The following is a 21,580-nucleotide window of genomic DNA, read 5'->3' as shown; positions in this document are numbered from 1 at the left end:
TACCTGGTAGTCAGATATGTCTATAGACCGGTTTAAAATTTCGTTAGCTAACGTTGAACTAACTGAGCTTCATGAAAAGGGGGGTTATTCTAGTTGTTTTTTAACCTAAATATTACTGGAAATAATTATTTCCAATACAATATAATGTCCGTATACTGTATCAGCTTACGTATGTGTTGTAGTATGGTTGTGGTGGCGAAAACAAGAGCGCCGTTTACTTTTGTTTGAAAAATATTATAAACAAAAATCTTATGTTTTATGAAAAGCCTTTCAATTGAGAAAAACTAGCGAACGGAAAAACAACGTGTGGCTTTCTTGGCCCCATCCAAATCGTATTAGTGCCCCGCGCGTGATTCTTCAACCGACGACCATCCGTTTGTGGGTGAAGAAATTTCGTGAGTTTCGCGTTCTTTGCGGAAAGCAAAAAACGACTAGAAAGAAAAAGACCGAATAAGAAACCTTGATACAAAAAAAGAAAAATGAGTCAAACGAATCTAATGCCGCGTCCACCCTTTTGGAAAGTGCCTGACTATATCAATGATAGCCATTATCATCAACAGCATCAGCCTAAATTGACTATGCCGCATCAAGTGCATCATAGGGAGCCTGTTAGTGAATATCGTTATACAAAACTACCGGTGACGACGGTCAGGGGCACCGGCACAAACATGGGTGTGGGCATGGGCACAAACAGCACAAGTCAATATCATCATAATTATCATCCTATTGCCAAACCGGTCACGGGCATGGGCCCAAGTGCGTTTGCAACCGGTACTTGTACAAAGAGTTTGCTAAAAAAACATAGAAGTTATGAAAAATCCAAGAAACGTGTACATTTCAGGGATACCGTTGATGAATATGACTATCATACCAATACTAACGGATACGAGACGACAGATACCGGATGCACTTATTCTAGTCCTCCTTTACCATCTCAGAGTAGTCCCTTAAAAGTAAGTGATGATTAAATTGTTTGTGTTCGTAATCAATGCACCTATTGCTTTTACTTAAGGATATGCATTTTGGTCATTGTATAATGAATGGTTCATAGAATTTTCATTCATACTGGACACTGTGAATGATTATGACACGCTATGTGTGAGTGTGTAACAGTTGTTCTCCTCGTTTGTCAGAGAACAACTGTAATGTAAACAAATCGATTTGTTGTTGCCGAAATGTAAACATTTGCTTATACATATATCAATATCTAGGACAGTTGACATTCTCTTTTAGCAAACATTTGTCAGATAATAGATTGAACATTAGATTTGATACAACAACAACGACATACAGAGAGATATTTTTTAAGAATACAAAAAGAAATAAAACAAAAATTGTTAAGTAGCCAGTACACAAAAATCACATTAACTTTAATGCTGAATCATACGTAGGTGTATATTGCGTGAGAGAGAGAGAGAGAGAGCGAAAGAGATATTTTTTAACAAACATTTTAGAGAAAATATAGTTATATTCTATTTTAGCATACTACTCTTCTAATCAAAATGTGTAATAGGGGGAGTGATGTTTTTTTTTATGGTGGCATATGGAATCATTTGTGTGAAATTGTGCTTTAAAACATTTCAATCCAAATTTTGACAAGATTCGATGCCTAATAATAAAATTGTCGTCATATATAGTTTTACACGTTTAATCTGGAGGAAAACTCGATCATAGTACCATCTTAAAATGTTATGTTCTTTAAGAAAATATTGTTTTTTTTTAAGATTGCTCACCTCAAACATGTTTCAAGAGCAAAATATTATTTTTGACCCATGTTATTTCGACAAGTATTTTAGCGAAATAATAACATTTTTGCAGCCAAATTGTTTCATGTTTCCATCCAAACATTTTTCTCTTGAAACATGTTTAAGGTCGGCATCTTCTTTTTCTGCCTGTAGAAAGTACGCCATTTAAGAAAATAATGGAAATAAATTTGAAAAATTATTGCTTAGTTAATTAATTGTTTATTTGTGTTTATAATTTCTTGCAAGCTCAAGAGGAACAATAAAGGTTTCCAGTCACCAATAAATAGACTTTCCTATTCGACCCAGTGGCGAATTCGATCTATCTAAACAATGCTTTTTTTTACTAATGATATTATAATTTGCCAAGCTGCTTTGTTTTGAAGTAATACAAGAGGCATGGAACTTCCTTGTAAAGGGTGGTTAAAATTTCAAGGGCCTATGTTGATTTTGAATAAAACACAAACTATTTAGGAAATTATTGTCATTTTATTTTATTATGATATATTGGTATTACTCAATTATGTATGGAAGAAAATATCGGCCAAATGGGTGCCGCGACCTCGGTGGCACACCTTCATCCGATGGTCCAAATTTTCGATGACGCTGAGGCATAATAGAGGTTCTATGCCGTTAATGTGCCGAATTATCTCATCCTTTAGCTCTTGAATTGTTCCTGGCTTATCGACGTACACCTTTTCTTTCAAATAACCCCAAAGAAAAAAGTCCAACGGTGTCAAATCACATGATCTTGGTGGCCAATTGGCATCGCCATTACGTGAGATAACACGGCCATTGAATTTGTTGCGCAAAAGAGCCATTGTTTCGTTAGCTGTGTGGCAAGTGGCGCCGTCCTGCTGAAACCACATATCGTCCACATCCATATCTTCCAATTCGGGCCATAAAAAGTTCGTTATCATCTCACGATAGTGAACACCATTCACAGTAATTGCCTGACCGGCCTCATTTTGGAAAAAATATGGCCCGATGATGCCGCCAGCCCATAAACCGCACCAAACAGTCACTCTTTTTGTGGGTGCATTGGTTTTTCGACAATCACTCTTGGATTATCATTCGCCCAAATGCGGCAATTCTGTTTATTGACGAATCCACTGAGGTGCCTCATCACTGAAGATGACAATGCCTCATCACTGAAGATGACAATGACACCTCGTGCAAAAACTATATGGAGTTGAGATGGGACGTACAGGACCTAAACACAGGGAAAGAATATGATCACCTCAAACAAGGGCATAATCTTAGGAAAGGAGATCCTGGAACATTTTTGTCGCAAAAATATTATTTTCCCGCCAAACATGACCATACTTGCCAAAATCATATACATAATTTCCGACAAAATAACATGGTTGCGACAAACATGTTACATGTTTCCCGATCATAAATGAAATTATGCTCTTGAGACATGTTTTTTTTTATAATTTATACTCTCCCCTAATATACAATAAATACATATACATAGTTTACTAGAAAAATGGATTTCCCCAATCAAATATATTATTCACTCAGACACATGAGGTTAATCTTGTGTATTAATACACTAAATCGCACAATAATATTAACATATTAAACGAAAGAAAATTGATAAACAGATAAAATCAAGATTTTCGTTATTAATTCGGTTCGGTGGATCTTAATTAAGATAACTTAATTAACTTAAGTTAAAACATATAAACCTGAAATAAGGAAGTAAATAACGTTTGGTAATGTTCACATAGTTTGAGTACACTGAAAAAACAGTGAACCCACCAGGAAGAATAATTTTGGTTAATTTTAGAAAATTTAATTATTTTTAGAAAAATTTTAACTAAACAGTATTACAAACGTCGACATCATGCCGATATCATAAAAATAATAAACGTTTTTCGACAAATTTGTTGGACCTAATTAATTTTTTTACTTGTTAAAAAAACTTTGTAGCTTGCAGGAAAAAATTGGAGTTCAAAATTGCAAGAATGTCTTTAGTGCCAGTAAAGACATAATTAAAGTAACATTTACAAATTTAAAGAAATAATGAACTATTTTGTGAGCAGTACGAAAGATTTACTTAATCTTTATGCTTCTTTTGTATATAATTTTTTCCCGTGTTTTAGTTCATTTAACTAACGTACGCAAAAACTTACTAGAATAAAGGAAATTGGGTTCACGTTTTTTTTTGATTGTATAGACCAACAAATAAGTAGAAGTCTCAATTAAAATTAACAGCACTGTTGTTTGTATCTTCAATCGAAGATAGGTCTATTTTATTGTCTTCTTTGACTTCCTCCTTATTACCAAAGAAAAATAATTCAGAACTTGTTACATGTAAGTCTTGTTCTCCAAAGAGAAATTGAGAAAATTGCATTCACAATTGAGAGCAGGGCTGCCAATAAAATTTCAAGAAAAATCGTCACTTTTTTCGATAAAAATCGCCATAATCGGCAATTGCATTTTAAAAATCTTCTAAAAATCGGCAATATAAATAATATTAAAATTAAACATATTTTTTGGGTAAACACAAAACAAAAGTATATAAAGGGTGATTTGTTAAGAGCTTGATAACTTTTTAAAAAAAAAAAAAACGCATAAAATTTGCAAAATCTCATCGGTTCTTTATTTGAAACGTTAGATTGGTCCATGACATTTACTTTTTGAAGATAATTTCATTTAAATGTTGACCGCGGCTGCGTCTTAGGTGGTCCATTCGGAAAGTCCAATTTTGGGCAACTTTTTCGAGCATTTCGGCCGGAATAGCCCGAATTTCTTCGGAAATGTTGTCTTCCAAAGCTGGAATAGTTGTTGGCTTATTTCTGTAGACTTTAGACTTGACGTAGCCCCACAAAAAATAGTCTAAAGGCGTCAAATCGCATGATCTTGGTGGCCAACTTACCGGTCCATTTCTTGAGATGAATTGTTCTCCGAAGTTTTCCCTCAAAATGGCCATAGAATCGCGAGCTGTGTGGCATGTAGCGCCATCTTGTTGAAACCACATGTCAACCAAGTTCAGTTCTTCCATTTTTGGCAACAAAAAGTTTGTTAGCATCGAACGATAGCGATCGCCATACACCGTAACGTTGCGTCCAACAGCATCTTTGAAAAAATACGGTCCAATGATTCCACCAGCGTACAAACCACACCAAACAGTGCATTTTTCGGGATGCATGGGCAGTTCTTGAACGGCTTCTGGTTGCTCTTCACTCCAAATGCGGCAATTTTGCTTATTTACGTAGCCATTCAACCAGAAATGAGCCTCATCGCTGAACAAAATTTGTCGATAAAAAAGCGGATTTTCTGCCAACTTTTCTAGGGCCCATACACTGAAAATTCGACGTTGTGGCAGATCGTTCGTCTATTCATGATGAAATGTCAAAGCATACTGAGCATCTTTCTCTTTGACACCATGTCTGAAATCCCACGTGATCTGTCAAATACTAATGCATGAAAATCCTAACCTCAAAAGAATCACCCTTTATTTCACATACAAAACAGAAAATATCTACCATGGCTGAACAAGAAGGTTAAATCATGGGCCCATATGATTACAATTTTTTTATTTCGACAAAATTTTAAGATGTCAAAATCATATGTTTATGGTGATTGCAGCTCTCCAAATAACACTGCATAGCAAATGCATCTCAAACAAAATCACACATTCATAGCTGGAGAATTATTCGAAGATGACTTCTTGATAACATAACATGAGTATCTTGATAACATATTCCAGACCCAAAATGCCACGCACATCAGTTTTTAAACTGCATCATGAACTGTTTTTGTTAATAGCTGTCGAAGAGCCATTTGACTGACTTCAATTCTTAACTTTGGTGGGTATTATAGTCTTATTTGTCTCATATCGGCGTTCCTCGGATGAATTATCCACTTCACAATCACTCATAGGCGACGCAATTAAATTTGAACCTTTATTTTCTCTGGATTTGAATTATTTTTTCAGGACAATTGAAAGAATAAATAATTGCCACTTTTACCAATGCCATACGATTATTTTATCAGCTGATTTTGACTTCTTAAAATTGTAAACAACATATTGAAATTTTTGTTTTTGTTATCGTGATTCAACCTCCTTATTCAGCCATGGTATCTACATTGTTTACGAACAACATCACTTTTAATCAGGGTTGCCATTTTGGTCCGATCGGACTAAAATCGGCCCAAAAAATTATTAATTTTTAAATTTGGTCCGATGAACCAAATGGAATTTAGTTGATTTGGGTCCATTTTCGTCGTCAAGTCGGTAATTTTATCAAAATTTTCTGTAGAAATGTTTTAAAAAAAAAATTTCTATAGAAATAAAATTTTAACAATATTTTCTATAGAAATAAAATTTTGTACAGAAATAAAAATTTTTGTATAGATACAAAATTATGCAAATTTTTATATAGAATTAAAGTTTTGCGATATCTTTCTATAGAAATAAAAGTTTGACAAATTTTCTATAGAAATAATATTTTGGCTAAATTTTTTATAGAAATAAAATGTTGACAAAATTTTCTATAGAAATAAAATTTTGGCTAAATTTTCTATAGAAATAAAATTTTGACAAAATTTTCTATAGAAATAAAATGTTGACGATATTTTCTGTAGAAGTAAAATTGTGACAAAATTTTCTATAGAAATAAAATGTACACAGAATTTTTAATAGAAATAAAATTATGACAAAATTTTGTATAGAAATACAATTTTGACAAAATTTTCTATGGAAATAAAATTTTGAAAAAATTTTCTATAAAAATAAAATTGTGACAAAATTTTCTATAGAAATAAAATTTTGACAAAATTTTCTATAGAAATAAAATTTTGACAAAATTTTCTATAGAAATAAAATTTTGACACAATTTTCTATAGAAATAAAATTTTGACACAATTTTCTATAGAAATTAAATTGTGACAAATTTTTCTATAGAAATAATAATTTTGATTAGAGATAAAAATTTGACAAAATTTTCTATCAAAGTAAAATTTTGGAAAAATTTTAACTTTTAAATGATATTAATTTAATTTGGAAAAATGGTCTGCTGGTACGAATTTTGGTCCAATTTTGGAAAAAAAATGATCCAAAATAAAAATTAATTGCGGCAACGCTGCTTTTAATTAACTCGACACCCCAGCAAAAAAAATTGGAAGTTCTTCCAAAAGCACAACTTTAAAAGCATTTCCAGAAGTTGCACTCCCAATGATGTTCTTTATTTAAACTACCCAGGAAGTTATTTTAATTCAATTTTTTATAACTTGTTTTTTTCATACGTTTAATGGGTAATGTTAATTTTTTTTGTTTCAAATAGGTTACAAACAGAGTAAGAATTCATAAAGTGGTACAAATTATTTAAATTTTGTTGAAAAAAATACTAAATCCAATCTGAAAAAATTGTGGATTTTTGAAAATATTTGGGTCAAATGTTTCCGACAAGCGTTAGTATCCATTAAAAATTATAAAAAAATATAAAATTATTTATTTGACAAAATATCACAGAATTTTTTAATTTACATCCAAAACATTGAATTCGGATCACATCTAAAGAAGTGATGCAAATTCAGTGCAACGGCTGTTGACAAACCTATGTTAAATTCATCGTTTCTACGTCAATTTTGCACCACTTCCGGATTCAAAAAGAATATTTTCATTACTTTTTTGCTGGGACGTCTTTATATTTATTTGTCTATGATTTTAGCATAGACTGTCACTAACATTAATGTATGCGAACTGTAGACAATCAATAGCAACACGTACACGGTTTTGGATATATCCCAGCTATTGTCATAAACTTTACAGAGCATTGCAATAACACATCGCTAACATAGAAATATTAATGATGTGTGGTAAGTCTTCTAGAATTATAAAAGCGCTTAACAGATCAGTCTTTACGGTTAATGTTGCTAGTTTGAATCCTACACTATTTATAATACGAGTATTGTCTCCAAGGTATGTTTAAAAGTTTTAACTAGCATGTTTCATTACCGAAAATAATTTAAATAATAATGTAATGAACATTTACTACTGACGCTATTTAATACGAATAATAGGAACAATGCACTATGTATGACCAGAGTGTTCTTAATAAATTGCATAAATTAAAAATAAATTAAAATAATCGTATCGTATATAGATACATCTATTTCTTAACACATTATCGTGATTAGTAAAATACCTGACGATAATAAATTATTGAAAAATGTTCGAGCAATTGAGATAGCCAGCTTCAGATATTATGTAAATAAAATGAAAACATTATCGGTTGTTTAGCAATACAAATTCTGGGTTTCTACTTCTTCGCTTTAAAGACGTTTGCTAATGTCGATTTGTAAAATATCGTTTAGTCAAAAATTGCTACAGTATATGAAGCAAGTACCGTCCTCAATGCTTTAATATGCAATGTAATTTCAAAAATAAATTAAATTGTTGTAAACATCGTACGCACTAAAAGCTAATACTCAAAACCAACATCGTTATTTCCTTCACATTGGCTCGTTGTCAAAGAAGATGAAAATACATGCGATCAAATAAATAGGTTAGGTTACGTATATTGACAGCCCGATATTCAGGCCCATTTAGACTATTCAGTCTATTGTGATACCACAATCGTGAACTTCTCTCTTATCACTGAGTGCTGCCCGATTCTATGTTTAGCTCAATGACAAGAGATCTACTTTTTATAGCCGTGTCCGAACGACGTTACCCCTTACAGTGAAACTCTCAGAAATGTCACAGGCATTACTGAGAGGGGATAATTCACCGCTGAAAAACATTTTGGTGTTTGGTCGAAATAGAAGTTGAGCCGACGACCAGGCGGGCATACTAACCATTGCACCCATCAAACACTTTTTCGCAAATAACTTTTCAAAACAAAATATTACGGTGTCGAATTTTAAGTACCTTCTATCATAGATCAAATATAATTGTTTCCTTTGAAAACTCGTCCTACACTGAAAAAAAATTGTCCGGTTCCAAAGATTTTGCCTTTACGCTAATGGTTTTGGTATTGATTCCGAGCCAAAGAAGAATGAAAACTTAAATTTCCAAATTCAAATTCATCTCCTAGTTTTGAACGCTTTTTTGCTTTGTAGTTAAGATACAAAAAGTCAACAAATATCTAGACGATTTTATTATTTTTTATTTGAGAATTTTCCAAAATTATTACAGCCTTTGCCCAACAAAATTTTCTTTCATGTAAACAAGGACAAAACGACTTCATTGATTTTTGGACAATGACACACAAATGCCCACTTGGAAATATATAGAATTTCAGATAGATTTGATGACAGATACTCTCCCAAGCAGATCGGTCGGATCAAATGGTACGCTTCCTGAAGTTAAATTTAAAGTTTCCATGTAAAGGGTGATACGGTCAAAATTTGGTCAAGGGAAAACGCGTGTAAATCGGTGAAATCGTTTATTTAAAAAATCAAATTAAATTTCTTTTTCAAGTTCAATTAGTATAAAATTCTGGAAAAATATTCAGTTAGGCTTTCGCTTTTCCAAATCCGAATTGCCGGGCCTCACGCTTGACACCTGCCATCAGATTTTGTACAGCCACCTTGTCCACCTTCTTCGCCGCAGAAAGCCAGTTTGCCTTGAACTGCTGCTCGTCCTTAGCAGTTTTTTTGGTCTTCTTTAGGTTCCGCTTGACAATAGTCCAGTATTTCTCAATTGGGCGGAGCTCTGGCGTGTTGGGAGGGTTCTTGTCCTTGGGAACCACCTACACGTTGTTGGCGGCGTACCACTCCATGGCCTTTTTACCGTAATGGCAAGATGCCAAATCCGGCCAAAACAGTACGGAACAACCGTGTTTCTTCAGGAAAGGCAGCAGACGTTTATTCAAACACTCTTTCACGTAAATTTCTTGGTTGACAGTCCGGGAAGCTATGAAAATGCTGATTTTCAAGCCACAGGTACAGATGGCTTGCCAAACCAGATATTTCTTTGCGAACTTTGACAGTTTTATGTGCTTGAAAATATCTGCTACCTTTCCCCTTCCTTTTGCCGTATAAAACTCCTGTCCCGGAAGCTGCTAATAGTCGGCTTTGACGTAGGTTTCGTCGTCCATTACCACGCAGTCAAACTTCGTCAGCATCGTCGTGTACAGCCTCCGGGATCTCGCTTTGGCCGTCGTATTTTGTTTATCATCGCGATTTGGAGTCACTACCTTCTTGTAAGTCGATAGTCCGGCTCGTTTTTTGGCTCGATGCACGGTTGTAGACGATACAACCAGCTTATTTGCGGCATCTCGGAGAGAGAGGTTAGGGTTTCGCTTGAAACTACCGGCAACTCTCTTTGTCCTCTCAGCGGCTTCCGGTTTTCGATTTCCCCCCGATCCAGACTTCCTGGCTGTCGACAAACGTTCCCCAAACACTTTAATTGCATTTGTAAAGGCTGATTTGGAAACTTTTAGCGATTTTGCCAGCTTTGCGTGCGAGTAGCTCGGATTTTCGCGATGCGCGAGCAAAATTTTGATACGCTGCTCTTCTTGCTTGGACGGCATTTTGACAACTGAAGAGTGAATTCCAAAATCAAAATAGGAGCAACATTCTACACACACGCCTTCAAAATGAGGGGTGTTCAGGTTTTTTAAATGCAAAATTGAAAGAAATACGTCAAGTTTATATTGACCAAATTTTGACCATAGCACCCATACCAAAATATGGACTGTTAAACACCATCTTCGGCACACCTATTAATTAATGGATTTAAAACCTCTAGATATTCAATTTCACTTGGATCGGAAAAATACCATTATAAAGACCATTCTATGGTGGTGGGTACATAAATATTCAATGAAAAAATTAGTTGATTAAATTAATGCCCAGCAAAAACAGCGTCGCCAAAACAGTAATGAAAATGTTCTTTTTGGATTCGGAAGTGGTGCAAAATTGAAGCAAAAGCGATGAATTTAACATGGGCTTGTCATAGGACGGAAGCCCTCCATTTCAACAGCCGGTGCACTGAATTTGGATCACTTCTTTAGATGTGATCCGAATTGAATATTTTGGATGTAAATTAAAAAATTCTGTGATATTCTGTCAAATATATAATTTTTATATTTTTTATAATTTTTAATGGATTATAACGCTTGTCTGAAACGTTTGACCTCAAATTTTTTCAAAAATTCACAATTTTCTCAGATTGGATTTAGCATTTTTTTTTACAAAATTTAAGTAATTTGTACCATTTTATGAATTCTTAAACTGTTTTTAACCAATTTGAAACAAAAAAAGTTTAAATTACCCATTAAAAATATGAAAAAAGCATGTTATAAAAAATTTAATGAAAATAACTTCCTGTATAGTTAAAATAAAGAACATCATTGGGAGTACATCTTCTCGAAGTGCTTTTAAAGTTGTGCTTTTGGAAGAACTTCCAATTTTTTTTGCTGGGTGTTTAATCAATACAAACCCAATCACAGAAATCAATTGGACACATTAAAATTAATTTTTGTTAATTATGGAAAACAGTAGTCTTCAATCATAATTTCATAATGGTAGTAATAATTGGATGAAAGTGTTCTTCAAACGTATGTTTGGCTTCTTATGTCTTTTTTAAATGCCGCAAAATATTTTATCCAAATATGCTTTTTTATTGTGTGTTAATAAAATGCTTTTTGTACTCATAGCTATTTCCAAGCTCATTTCACAACTATTCGATTTCACTACATATCACCTGTGGTGGGTGGCTTTTTTATTGTCATTACATATACAAAAGCTATACTTAAATTTTAATAATATCTTTAAAATTTTTTCAAAAATATATTAATAATATTTTCAAAGAATCTAAATTTGCTTAATCTAGCTATACATTTAATCTAGAAAACAAGATTTTAACTTACTAACGCACAGGAAGCCTACAAGGACTAATTCTAAAAATCGATTGCTAGGACCTCGCTGACATCGTGGGACTAGAAAGGTAAGTGTAAAAATATAGATATTTTCTAGAAATTAAAACCAATATTAGGAATATTCAAGTTTAGAGAAATAGTTTTATTAGCTTCTTAGGAATTAGGTTTATCCTAGACTTAAAAAAATTCTAGATTAGTAATTTCTTAATGATAGGGATGATTAGGGATTAAATGTAATATCCGTTGGAACATAAAAGTTCCATGCTATTAAACAGTACTTTTTTCTGCGATAAAAGTTTGTTATCAGTGTGTAAACAGCAGGGCTGTGGAGTCGAGCCAATTATGATCGACTCCGACTCCAACTCCAGCATTTTTCATCAACTCGACTCCGACTCCGGAGTCGACTCCGGGTAATATAACTAAATCTCATTTTAATACCACTATATTGTAGTTCTATTGTGGGGGTACCGTAAGTGGATCTATATAAAGTATCGTATTTATTTATGTGTGCAAAAAAAGGTCTTAATTTCACATTAGATGGCAATAGAACTCTATATTTCAAATTTAGGGCAATGTTTAATAAATAAAATAATGATATAAATACCCATCATAATATGTTATGAGAAGATACCAACAATATATGTATTTGTGGACCAAAATTATTGATACTATCTCAAATCCTTTAAATCTGTTGCGAGCTATATTAAGGTTTATATTCCCATATGCATGAATTTGAATCTGAATCGATTTAGACAAAATTGTATATACTTCTACAAAATCTATGTACTTAAAATTTAAATCTAACGTTATGGGACGTAACACAATTTTAACAAAAGAAATAAAAATGCAAGGAAAGTCTAAAGTCTGGCGGGCCGATTATAATATACTCTGCACAACTTTGTATTTAGATCTACATTTTGATAAAATCTCAAATCAGACTTCTACAAAATCTCGAGCAATATTTGGGAAATATTTATAATTGTTTAGACAATTTCGCAAAAATGCATTTATGATTCATTCATTGAAAAATTTGAGTCATTTCTACAAGTTTTCGACTTAGCAGTGAGTATCAGTGAGCATACAATTTTGGTAAAATTTTTGTCTAGTAAATAAAATTTTGACTACATTTTCTATAGCATTAAAATTTTGCAAAATTTTCTACTGAAACAAAATTTTGACTACATTTTCTATAAAAATCAAATTTTGGCACAATTTTCTGTAGAAGTTACTGTTTGCATACAATATTTAAAATGTTTTCTTATTGAAAACAGTTATTTGATGAAATATTCCACAATTTAAATAATTTTAATATATTTGCAAACTTACATCTTCCACTCATTTTTACAAATGCGCAAAGTACACTGCTGAAACTACAAAATTAATATGAAAAGCAAATATTTATAACGGTTCTTCACATTCTTAGACAAAGAGAGAGCATACACAATTATTTTTTTGCCGCTCTTATCGCAGTACGTCATATATTAAAGAAATTATAGAGACTTAAAGTTACCCGCACAATTGTTCGTACACGGTCGGAAAGGGATATAGAAATAAAATTTTGAATAAAATTTTTATAGAAATTAAATTTGGCAAAATTTTTTATAGAAATAAAAGTTTGCAAAAATTATCAATAGAAATACAATTTAAAAAAATGTGTAGCAAACAAAATTTTGCAAAATTTTCTATAGAAATAAAATTTTGACTAAATTTTCTATAGAAATAAAATTTTGACTAAATTTTCTATAGAAATAAAATTTTGACTAAATTTTATATAGAAAAAAAAAAATGTTTATAGTAATAAAATTTCGAATACATTTTTTATAGCAGTGAGCATCAGTAAGAAAAAAAAATTTTGAGAAAATTTGCTATAGAAATAAAATTTGACAATTTTTTCTTATAGAAATAAAATTTTTACCAAATTTTCTAATAAAACAAGTATATACAGCACTAAGTTCGGCCGGGCCGAATCTTAAGTACGCACCACCATGAACCAAATATTAGGGTTTCCTTTGAAATTTCAGGAGGTCTTGAGGACACTTCCCGAAGATAAATTTAAAGATTTCACCTATGAGGACTAATATCAGATTCTGGATTTATAAGAACCATTTTTGTTTGAGTTTTAGAGGAATCATTAAAATCTCTTGTAAGTGTGCAAGAAAATTATAAAATAACGTCTTGATTTGAAATCTTAAATCTGTAGAAGTAAAATCTGGAAATTTTACATTGAGTTTCAAGCATTTTCCATGATCAGTGAACCTTCTACACCCTCAAGAAGTGAAGTCGGTCTATATGGATGCATTACCAAATGGACCGATAAAAACCTAATCCGATACACGTTTTTGTGAGCCTAAAATACCAGAATATTTACAATTTCAGGCAAATCAGATAAAAACTATGGTTTCTAGAAACCCAAGGAGTTAAATCGGAAGATCGTTCTTATGGGGGCTATACTAAAATATGGACCGATACTCATTGTTTTCGGCACACCTCTTTATGACCTGAAAATACCTCTAGATTTCCAATTTCAGGCAATTAGGATCAAAACATCGGATTCTAGAAGCCCAAGAAGTAAAATCGGGAAATCGGTCTATATGGGGGCTATACCAAAATATGGACCGATACTCACCATTTTCGGCACACCTCTTTATGGTCCTAAAATACCTCTAGATTTCCAATTTCAGACAAATTGGATAAAAACTACGGTTTCTATAAGCCCAAGACCCCAAATCGGGACCATACCAAAACATGGACCGATACTCACCATTTTTGGCACACGTATTTGTGGTCCTACAATACCTCTAGATTTCCAATTTCAGGTAAATTGAATAAAAACTGCGGTTTCTATAAGCCCAAGAAGTAAAATCGGGAAATCGGTCTATATGGGGGCTATACCAAATATGGACCGATACTCACCATTTTTGGCACACGTATTTGTGGTCCTACAATACCTCTAGATTTCCAATTTCAGGTAAATTGAATAAAAACTGCGGGTTCTATAAGCCCAAGAAGTAAAATCGGGAGATCGGTCTATATGGGGCTATACCAAAACATGGACTCACCATTTTTGGCACACCTCTTTATGGTCATAAAATACCTCTAGATTTCAAATTTCAGGCAAATTGGATAAAAACTACGATTTCTATAAGCTCAAGACCCCAAATCGGGAGGTCGGTTAATATGGGGACTATATCAAAACCTGGACCGATATAGCCCATCTTCGAACTTGACCTGCCTGCAGACAAAAGACGAGTTTGTGCAAAATTTCAGCACGATTGCTTCATTATTGAAGACTGTAGCGTGATTACAACAGACAGACAGACAGACAGACGGACATCGTTATATCGTCTTAGAATTTCTCCCTGATCAAGAATATATATACTTTATATAGTCGGAAATCGATATTTCGATGTGTTACAAACGGAATGACAAACTTATTATACCCCCGTCACCATTCTATGGTGGTGGGTATAAAAATCTATTACTATAAAATTTTGGTATGGTCATACTGGTCAAATATTTTACAGAAATCAAAAAAAAATCGTCGTCATATTGGATATAACAGGTTGGCTGATAAGTCCCCGGTCTGACACATAGACGGCGTCGCTAGTATTAAATACATATTAGTTTCATATAGTACCAAAATTTGACGTCTGTAAGTCAATTAGTTTGTGGGATGGAGCGTCTTTTGTGAAGCAACTTTTGTTATTGTGAAAAAATGGAAAAAAGGAATTTCGTGTTTTGATAAAATACTGTTTTCTGAAGGGAAAAAATACGGTGGAGGCAAAAACTTGGCTTGATAATGAGTTTCCGGGCTCTGCCCCAGGGAAATCAACAATAATTGGTATGCAAAATTCAAGCATGGTGAAATGAGCACGGAGGACGGTGAACGCAGTGGACGCCCGAGAGAGGTGGTTAACGACGAAAACATCAAAAAAATCCACATAATGATTTTGAATGACCGTAAAATGAAGTTGATCGAGATAGCAGAGGCCTTAAAGATCATTCATCAATATTTGGATATGCGGAAGCTCTGTGCAAAATGGGTGTTGCGCGAGCTCACATTTGACCAAAAACAACAACGTGTTGATGATTCTGAGCGGTGTTTGCAGCTGTTAACTCGTAATACACCCGAGTTTTTCCGTCGATATGTGACAATGGATAAAACATGGCTACATCACTACACTCCTGAGTCGGCTGAGTGGACAGCGACCGGTGAACCGTCTCCGAAGCGTGGAAAGACTCAAAAGTCCGCTGGCAAAGTAATGGCCTCTGTTTTTTGGGATGCGCATGGAATAATTGTTATCGATTATCTTGAGAAGGGAAAAACCATCAACAGTGACTATTATATGGCGTTATTGGAACGTTTGAAGGTCGAAATCGCGGCAAAATGGCCCCATATGAAGAAGAAAAAAGTGTTGTTCCACCAAGACAACGCACCGTGCCACAAGTCATTGAGAACGATGGCAAAAATTCATGAATTGGGCTTCGAATTGCTTCCCCACCCACCATATTCTCCAGATCTGGCCCCCAGCGACTTTTTCTTGTTCTCAGACCTCAAAAGGATGCTCGCAGGGAAAAAATTTGGCTGCAATGAAGAAGTGATCGCCGAAACTGAGGCCTATTTTGAGGCATATCCGAAGGAGTACTACCAAAATGGTATCAACAAATTGGAAGGTCGTTATAATCGTTGTATCGCTCTTGAAGGGAACTATGTTGAATAATCAAACGAATTTTAACAAAAAAAAATGTGTTTTTCTTTGTTAGACCGCGGACTTATCAGCCAACCTGTTATTACATCACGATAAGAGTATTTTCCAAAAACAGTATTTACATATTTCAAAAGTGATTTTGGAAAAAAATTGACACTCATTTTGGACAAATATTTGTGTGATCATACCATTATTGAAAGGGAACCAAATAAACACGTTTATATTTGCGTTAGTCCACTTTGGATTTTGTCCATAAGGGAGACTCTAACGCCGGGCGCAGACCATTTTATATCGTTTTGAAATCGCGTTAACTTACTTTGGAATCTGTCCCTAGAAGAAAGACTTAAAGCACTTAAATCTCGTCGGAATTGCTTCAGCCCACTGAACAGAGTGCAAACGCGCGGAGAGGGAATATGATCATCCCAAACCTGTTTCATGAGGAAGATGTTATTTTTGAACAGGGCATGGGACTGAGTATGGGTCTATTTCGTTTCCTTCTTTTTATGACAAAGATATACTACCCTGGTCCACAGAGTGATGCAAACTGAAAAGACTAGTCCTTGGATTTGGTGCAATTGAGTCACCATGCTTTTTTTTGAAATTTTATCAGCTAATTATTTTAAAACCAAATAAAAATACAAGAATAACGAAACGCCTTAATTTCACTTGTTCTACTTTATTAATTTATTCAATAAAAATCACCCATGCATTTTTCCTCTTCCATGCTGTAGGGAAAATTCACATCCAATTGGTTGATAGGGAAGAGGGAAAATTCACATCGAATTTCTTGTGATGTTCCTGGGAGTGTACACTGAACTGGCCATAAATGTCTTCTCATATAAAACAAATTTCGCATGGCAAGTCAATTAATGAAAAAAGAAAATTCATGGTAAGATTTTGGCTTAAAGAAAGAAAAAAAAGACTTTAAATTGTCATGTTTCCAGCCATTAATATTCCATGACATGTCATTGTATATTTGTATATTTTTTTTTTTTTACAATTTAAAATTACATTGAAAACACTTGTTCAATAGATGTCCAATTGACATTGTCTTCATTGCATTAAGTTAATCTAAAAATATTCCATTTAAATTTAATCGCAAATAATGTCGAAAATATTTTTTTCTTTTTACATGCCAGGCGTAAACGAAAGAAAAATAACAAAATATTCATCAGATTATAAATAAAAGTTTATATTATCAGCATCAACAATAACACCATTGTTGATGTTGATCACTATGGGATTGGCGATGATGATGTTGATAATGAAGAGATCTGTGTTCTGCTTGCCAATGAATAGTGAAAGTCAATTAATTACGTTGATCATTAAAATGAAATAGAGATAAGGTAGAGGAGGTAATCGACAGGTATTCCTAGCCAATGGTCAAACCACTAATTCGCATTATTTTTAACTAAGGTAATACTTTTTAACAATGCGGAAAATTGTTTTCAATCTACCTACAATTTACCATCATCCTCAAGAACAGCATCCGCGACCATCACCTAACAACGTACACATTATTAGTATCTATTTTCGCATAATGAGGGTGCTGCTGGTGGTCAGTGTCTAACATCAGGCGCCTTGAGATATTTTTATAATTCGTCACATTTCTTTTGTGAAATAGTTCATGGGATAGATGCTTCAATGAATGCTACCATGGGATATGGTGATTGATACATTGTTTGGATTGTTGTAAAGAACTCAACAAAAACATGTTTTTTTTCTAAAAAACCGCAATTTTTTTTTCGAAAAATATTAAATACCAAAATTTATGTATTTTGGTTTTTAGACTTGGTTCCTTTAACGCCAACATCTGAGTGGAACATAGGCAATTTGAGTAAAACCATAATACAACAACACCGAGCAATAAAATCGGAAAGAGATTTAATGAGCATAAAATAATGAAATAATTACACATACATATGTAGGTATAAGCAAAAAAGAGCAAGGGCAGAAATAAACAGAGATGGCTTATGGCAAAATGCGAAGGGAGGATTTGTAGTCACTATTCCAGTTTCTTATAAATAGTTCTGTATGCAAAGTGGACATTAGGGATTGTAATGAACATCGAAAATTCGAAAAAAAAATTAAAAAGGTCGACTTTTGGCTAAACGAGTTTTACAAGCGTCTTCTTTGAAAAAGTAAATTTTCAACTTTTGCTTTTGATGAAAAAAAAATTTGGAAGTTCTTCTAAAGGTACAACTTTTACAGCACTTCCAAAAATGTCTTCCCAAAGATGTTCTTTAAGTGCATAAGAAATTAATTTGAGTCGATTTTTTATATCTCCCTTTCTTATAGTTTTACCCCCATTTTCATAAAGCTCCGTTAGTGTTCCGTTAACTAACCAACTTTTAAACTGTATTGTAGACGAAGCTGTCATCTTGTCTTTATATTCAATAGGCCAGTTAGGAACTTAACTGAAGAACATTTTTCAGTTAAAATTAACCGGAGAGAAGATATTTGCAATTTACTTTCTGTTAACTGGCAGCTAAAGCCTAACGGAGCAACATGAAACCGGCCGTTAAAGGGAAATTTTAACTTGTTTTGTTTCAAATAGCTTAAAAACAGATTAGGAATAAACTAAAATGGTACAAATTATTTAAATTTTGTCAAAAAAAAAAAATCTGAATCCATTCCAGAAAAATTGCGAATTTTTTAAAATGTTTGTTATCAAACGTTCCAGACAAGCTTTAGAATGCATTAAAAATCATAAAAAATTTTGGAAATTATTTATTTGTCAAAATATCAAAAAATTTCTTAATTAACATTCAAAACACTGAATCCACATCACACCTTATGAATTGATGCAAATTCATTGCAACGGCTGTTGAAATGGTAGACATCCGTCATATGACAAGCCCATGTTAAATTCATCGCTTTTGCGTCAATTTTGCACCACTTCCAGATCCAAAAAGAACATTTTCACTACTTTTTTGGAGACGCTTTTTATACCCTCCACCATAGGATGGGGGGTATATTAACTTTGTCATTCCGTTTGTAACACATCGAAATATTGCTCTAAGACCCCATAAAGTATATATATTCCGAGTCGTGGTGAAATTCTGAGTCGATTTGAGCATGTCCGTCCGTCCGTCTGTTGAAATCACGCTACCTTCCGAACGAAACAAGCTATCGACTTGAAACTTGGCATAAGTAGTTGTTATTGATGTAGGTCGGATGGTATTGCAAATGGGCCACATCGGACCACTTTTACGTACAGCCCCCATATAAACCGACCCCAGATTTGGCTTGCAGAGCCTCTTGGAGGAGCAAAATTCATCCGATCCGCTTGAAATTTGGTATGTGGTGTAAGTATACGGTTTACAACAACCATACAAAAATTGGTCCATATCGGTCCATAAATATATATAGCCCCCCATATAAACCGTTCTCTAGATTTGACCTACAGAGCCTCTTGGAGGAGCAAAATTCATCCGATCTGGTTGAAATTTGGTATGTGATGTTAGTATATGGTCTCTAACAACCATGCAAAAATTGGTTCATATAGGTCCATAATTATATAGACCCCATATAAACCGGTCCCCAGATTTGAACTCCGAAGCCCGTTGGAAGAGCAAATTTAATCCGATCCGGTTGAAATTTGGTACGTGGTGTTAGTAAAGGGTGATTTGTTAAGAGCTTGATAACTTTTTAAAAAAAAAAAAAACGCATAAAATTTGCAAAATCTCATCGGTTCTTTATTTGAAACGTTAGATTGGTCCATGACATTTACTTTTTGAAGATAATTTCATTTAAATGTTGACCGCGGCTGCGTCTTAGGTGGTCCATTCGGAAAGTCCAATTTTGGGCAACTTTTTCGAGCATTTCGGCCGGAATAGCCCGAATTTCTTCGGAAATGTTGTCTTCCAAAGCTGGAATAGTTGCTGGCTTATTTCTGTAGACTTTAGACTTGACGTAGCCCCACAAAAAATAGTCTAAAGGCGTCAAATCGCATGATCTTGGTGGCCAACTTACCGGTCCATTTCTTGAGATGAATTGTTCTCCGAAGTTTTCCCTCAAAATGGCCATAGAATCGCGAGCTGTGTGGCATGTAGCGCCATCTTGTTGAAACCACATGTCAACCAAGTTCAGTTCTTCCATTTTTGGCAACAAAAAGTTTGTTAGCATCGAACGATAGCGATCGCCATTCACCGTAACGTTGCGTCCAACAGCATCTTTGAAAAAATACGGTCCAATGATTCCACCAGCGTACAAACCACACCAAACAGTGCATTTTTCGGGATGCATGGGCAGTTCTTGAACGGCTTCTGGTTGCTCTTCACTCCAAATGCGGCAATTTTGCTTATTTACGTAGCCATTTAACCAGAAATGAGCCTCATCGCTGAACAAAATTTGTCGATAAAAAAGCGGATTTTCTGCCAACTTTTCTAGGGCCCATTCACTGAAAATTCGACGTTGTGGCAGATCGTAAGTCTATTCATGATGAAATGTCAAAGCATACTGAGCATCTTCCTCTTTGACACCATGTCTGAAATCCCACGTGATCTGTCAAATACTAATGCATGAAAATCCTAACCTCAAAAGAATCACCCTTTATATGGTATCTAATAACCATGCAAACCTCTTGGAGGAGCAAAATTCATCCGATGCGGTTTAAATTTGGTACATTGCGCTAGTATATGGCCGCTAATAGCCATGCAAAAATTGGTCCAAATCGCCAAAAATAATCTACCAAAATTTTATTTCTATAGAAAATTTTGTCAAAATTTTATTACTATAGAAAGTTTTGTCAAAATTTTATTTCTATAGAAAGTTTTGTCAAAATTTTATTTCTGTAGAAAATTTGGCCAAATTTTATTTCTATAGAAAATTTAATCAAAATTTTATTTCTATAGATTTTATCAAAATTTTATTTCAACAGAAAATTTTGTCAACATTTTATTTCTATAGAAATTTTTGTCAAAATTTTATTACTATAGAAAATTTTGTCAAAATTTTATTACTATAGAAAATTTTGTTAAAATTTTATTTCTATAGAAAATTTTATCAAAATTTTATTTCTATAGAAAATTTTCCCACAATTTTATTTCTATAGAAAATTTTCCCAAAATTTTATTTCTATAGAAAATTTTGTCAGAATTTTATTTCTGTAGCAAATTTTGTCAAAATTTTATTTCTATAGCAAATTTTGTCAAAATTTTATTTCTTTAGCAAATTTTGTCAACATTTTATTTCTATAGCAAATTTTGTCAACATTTTATTTCTATAGAAAATTTTGCCAAAATTTTATTTCTATAGCAAATTTTGTCAACATTTTATTTCTATA

General features: G+C 33.5%; 1 protein-coding gene across 4 annotated transcripts in view; it reads left to right on the top strand.

Moving 5' to 3' along the window:
• Positions 1-310: 310 nt before the first annotated feature.
• The window catches only part of Zasp66 (PDZ_signaling and DUF4749 domain-containing protein Zasp66), a 106,661-nt gene continuing 85,391 nt past the window's right edge, over positions 311-21,580 (top strand). The window contains exon 1 of one of the 4 annotated variants that reach the window (XM_075303895.1): positions 311-953. In XM_075303895.1, coding sequence (XP_075160010.1) covers positions 480-953 — 474 coding nt within the window. In that variant the 5' untranslated portion in view covers positions 311-479. The remainder of the gene's footprint in view (positions 954-21,580) is intronic. The other 3 variants (XM_075303896.1, XM_075303894.1, XM_075303893.1) reach the window with 3 other exon arrangements.

Source organism: Haematobia irritans, chromosome 4 (assembly GCF_050003625.1).
Source record: "Haematobia irritans isolate KBUSLIRL chromosome 4, ASM5000362v1, whole genome shotgun sequence".
Classification (NCBI taxonomy): Eukaryota; Metazoa; Arthropoda; class Insecta; order Diptera; family Muscidae; genus Haematobia; species Haematobia irritans.
Note: the sequence above shows the minus strand (reverse complement) of the source record. Positions and strands in the feature narration are given on the sequence as shown.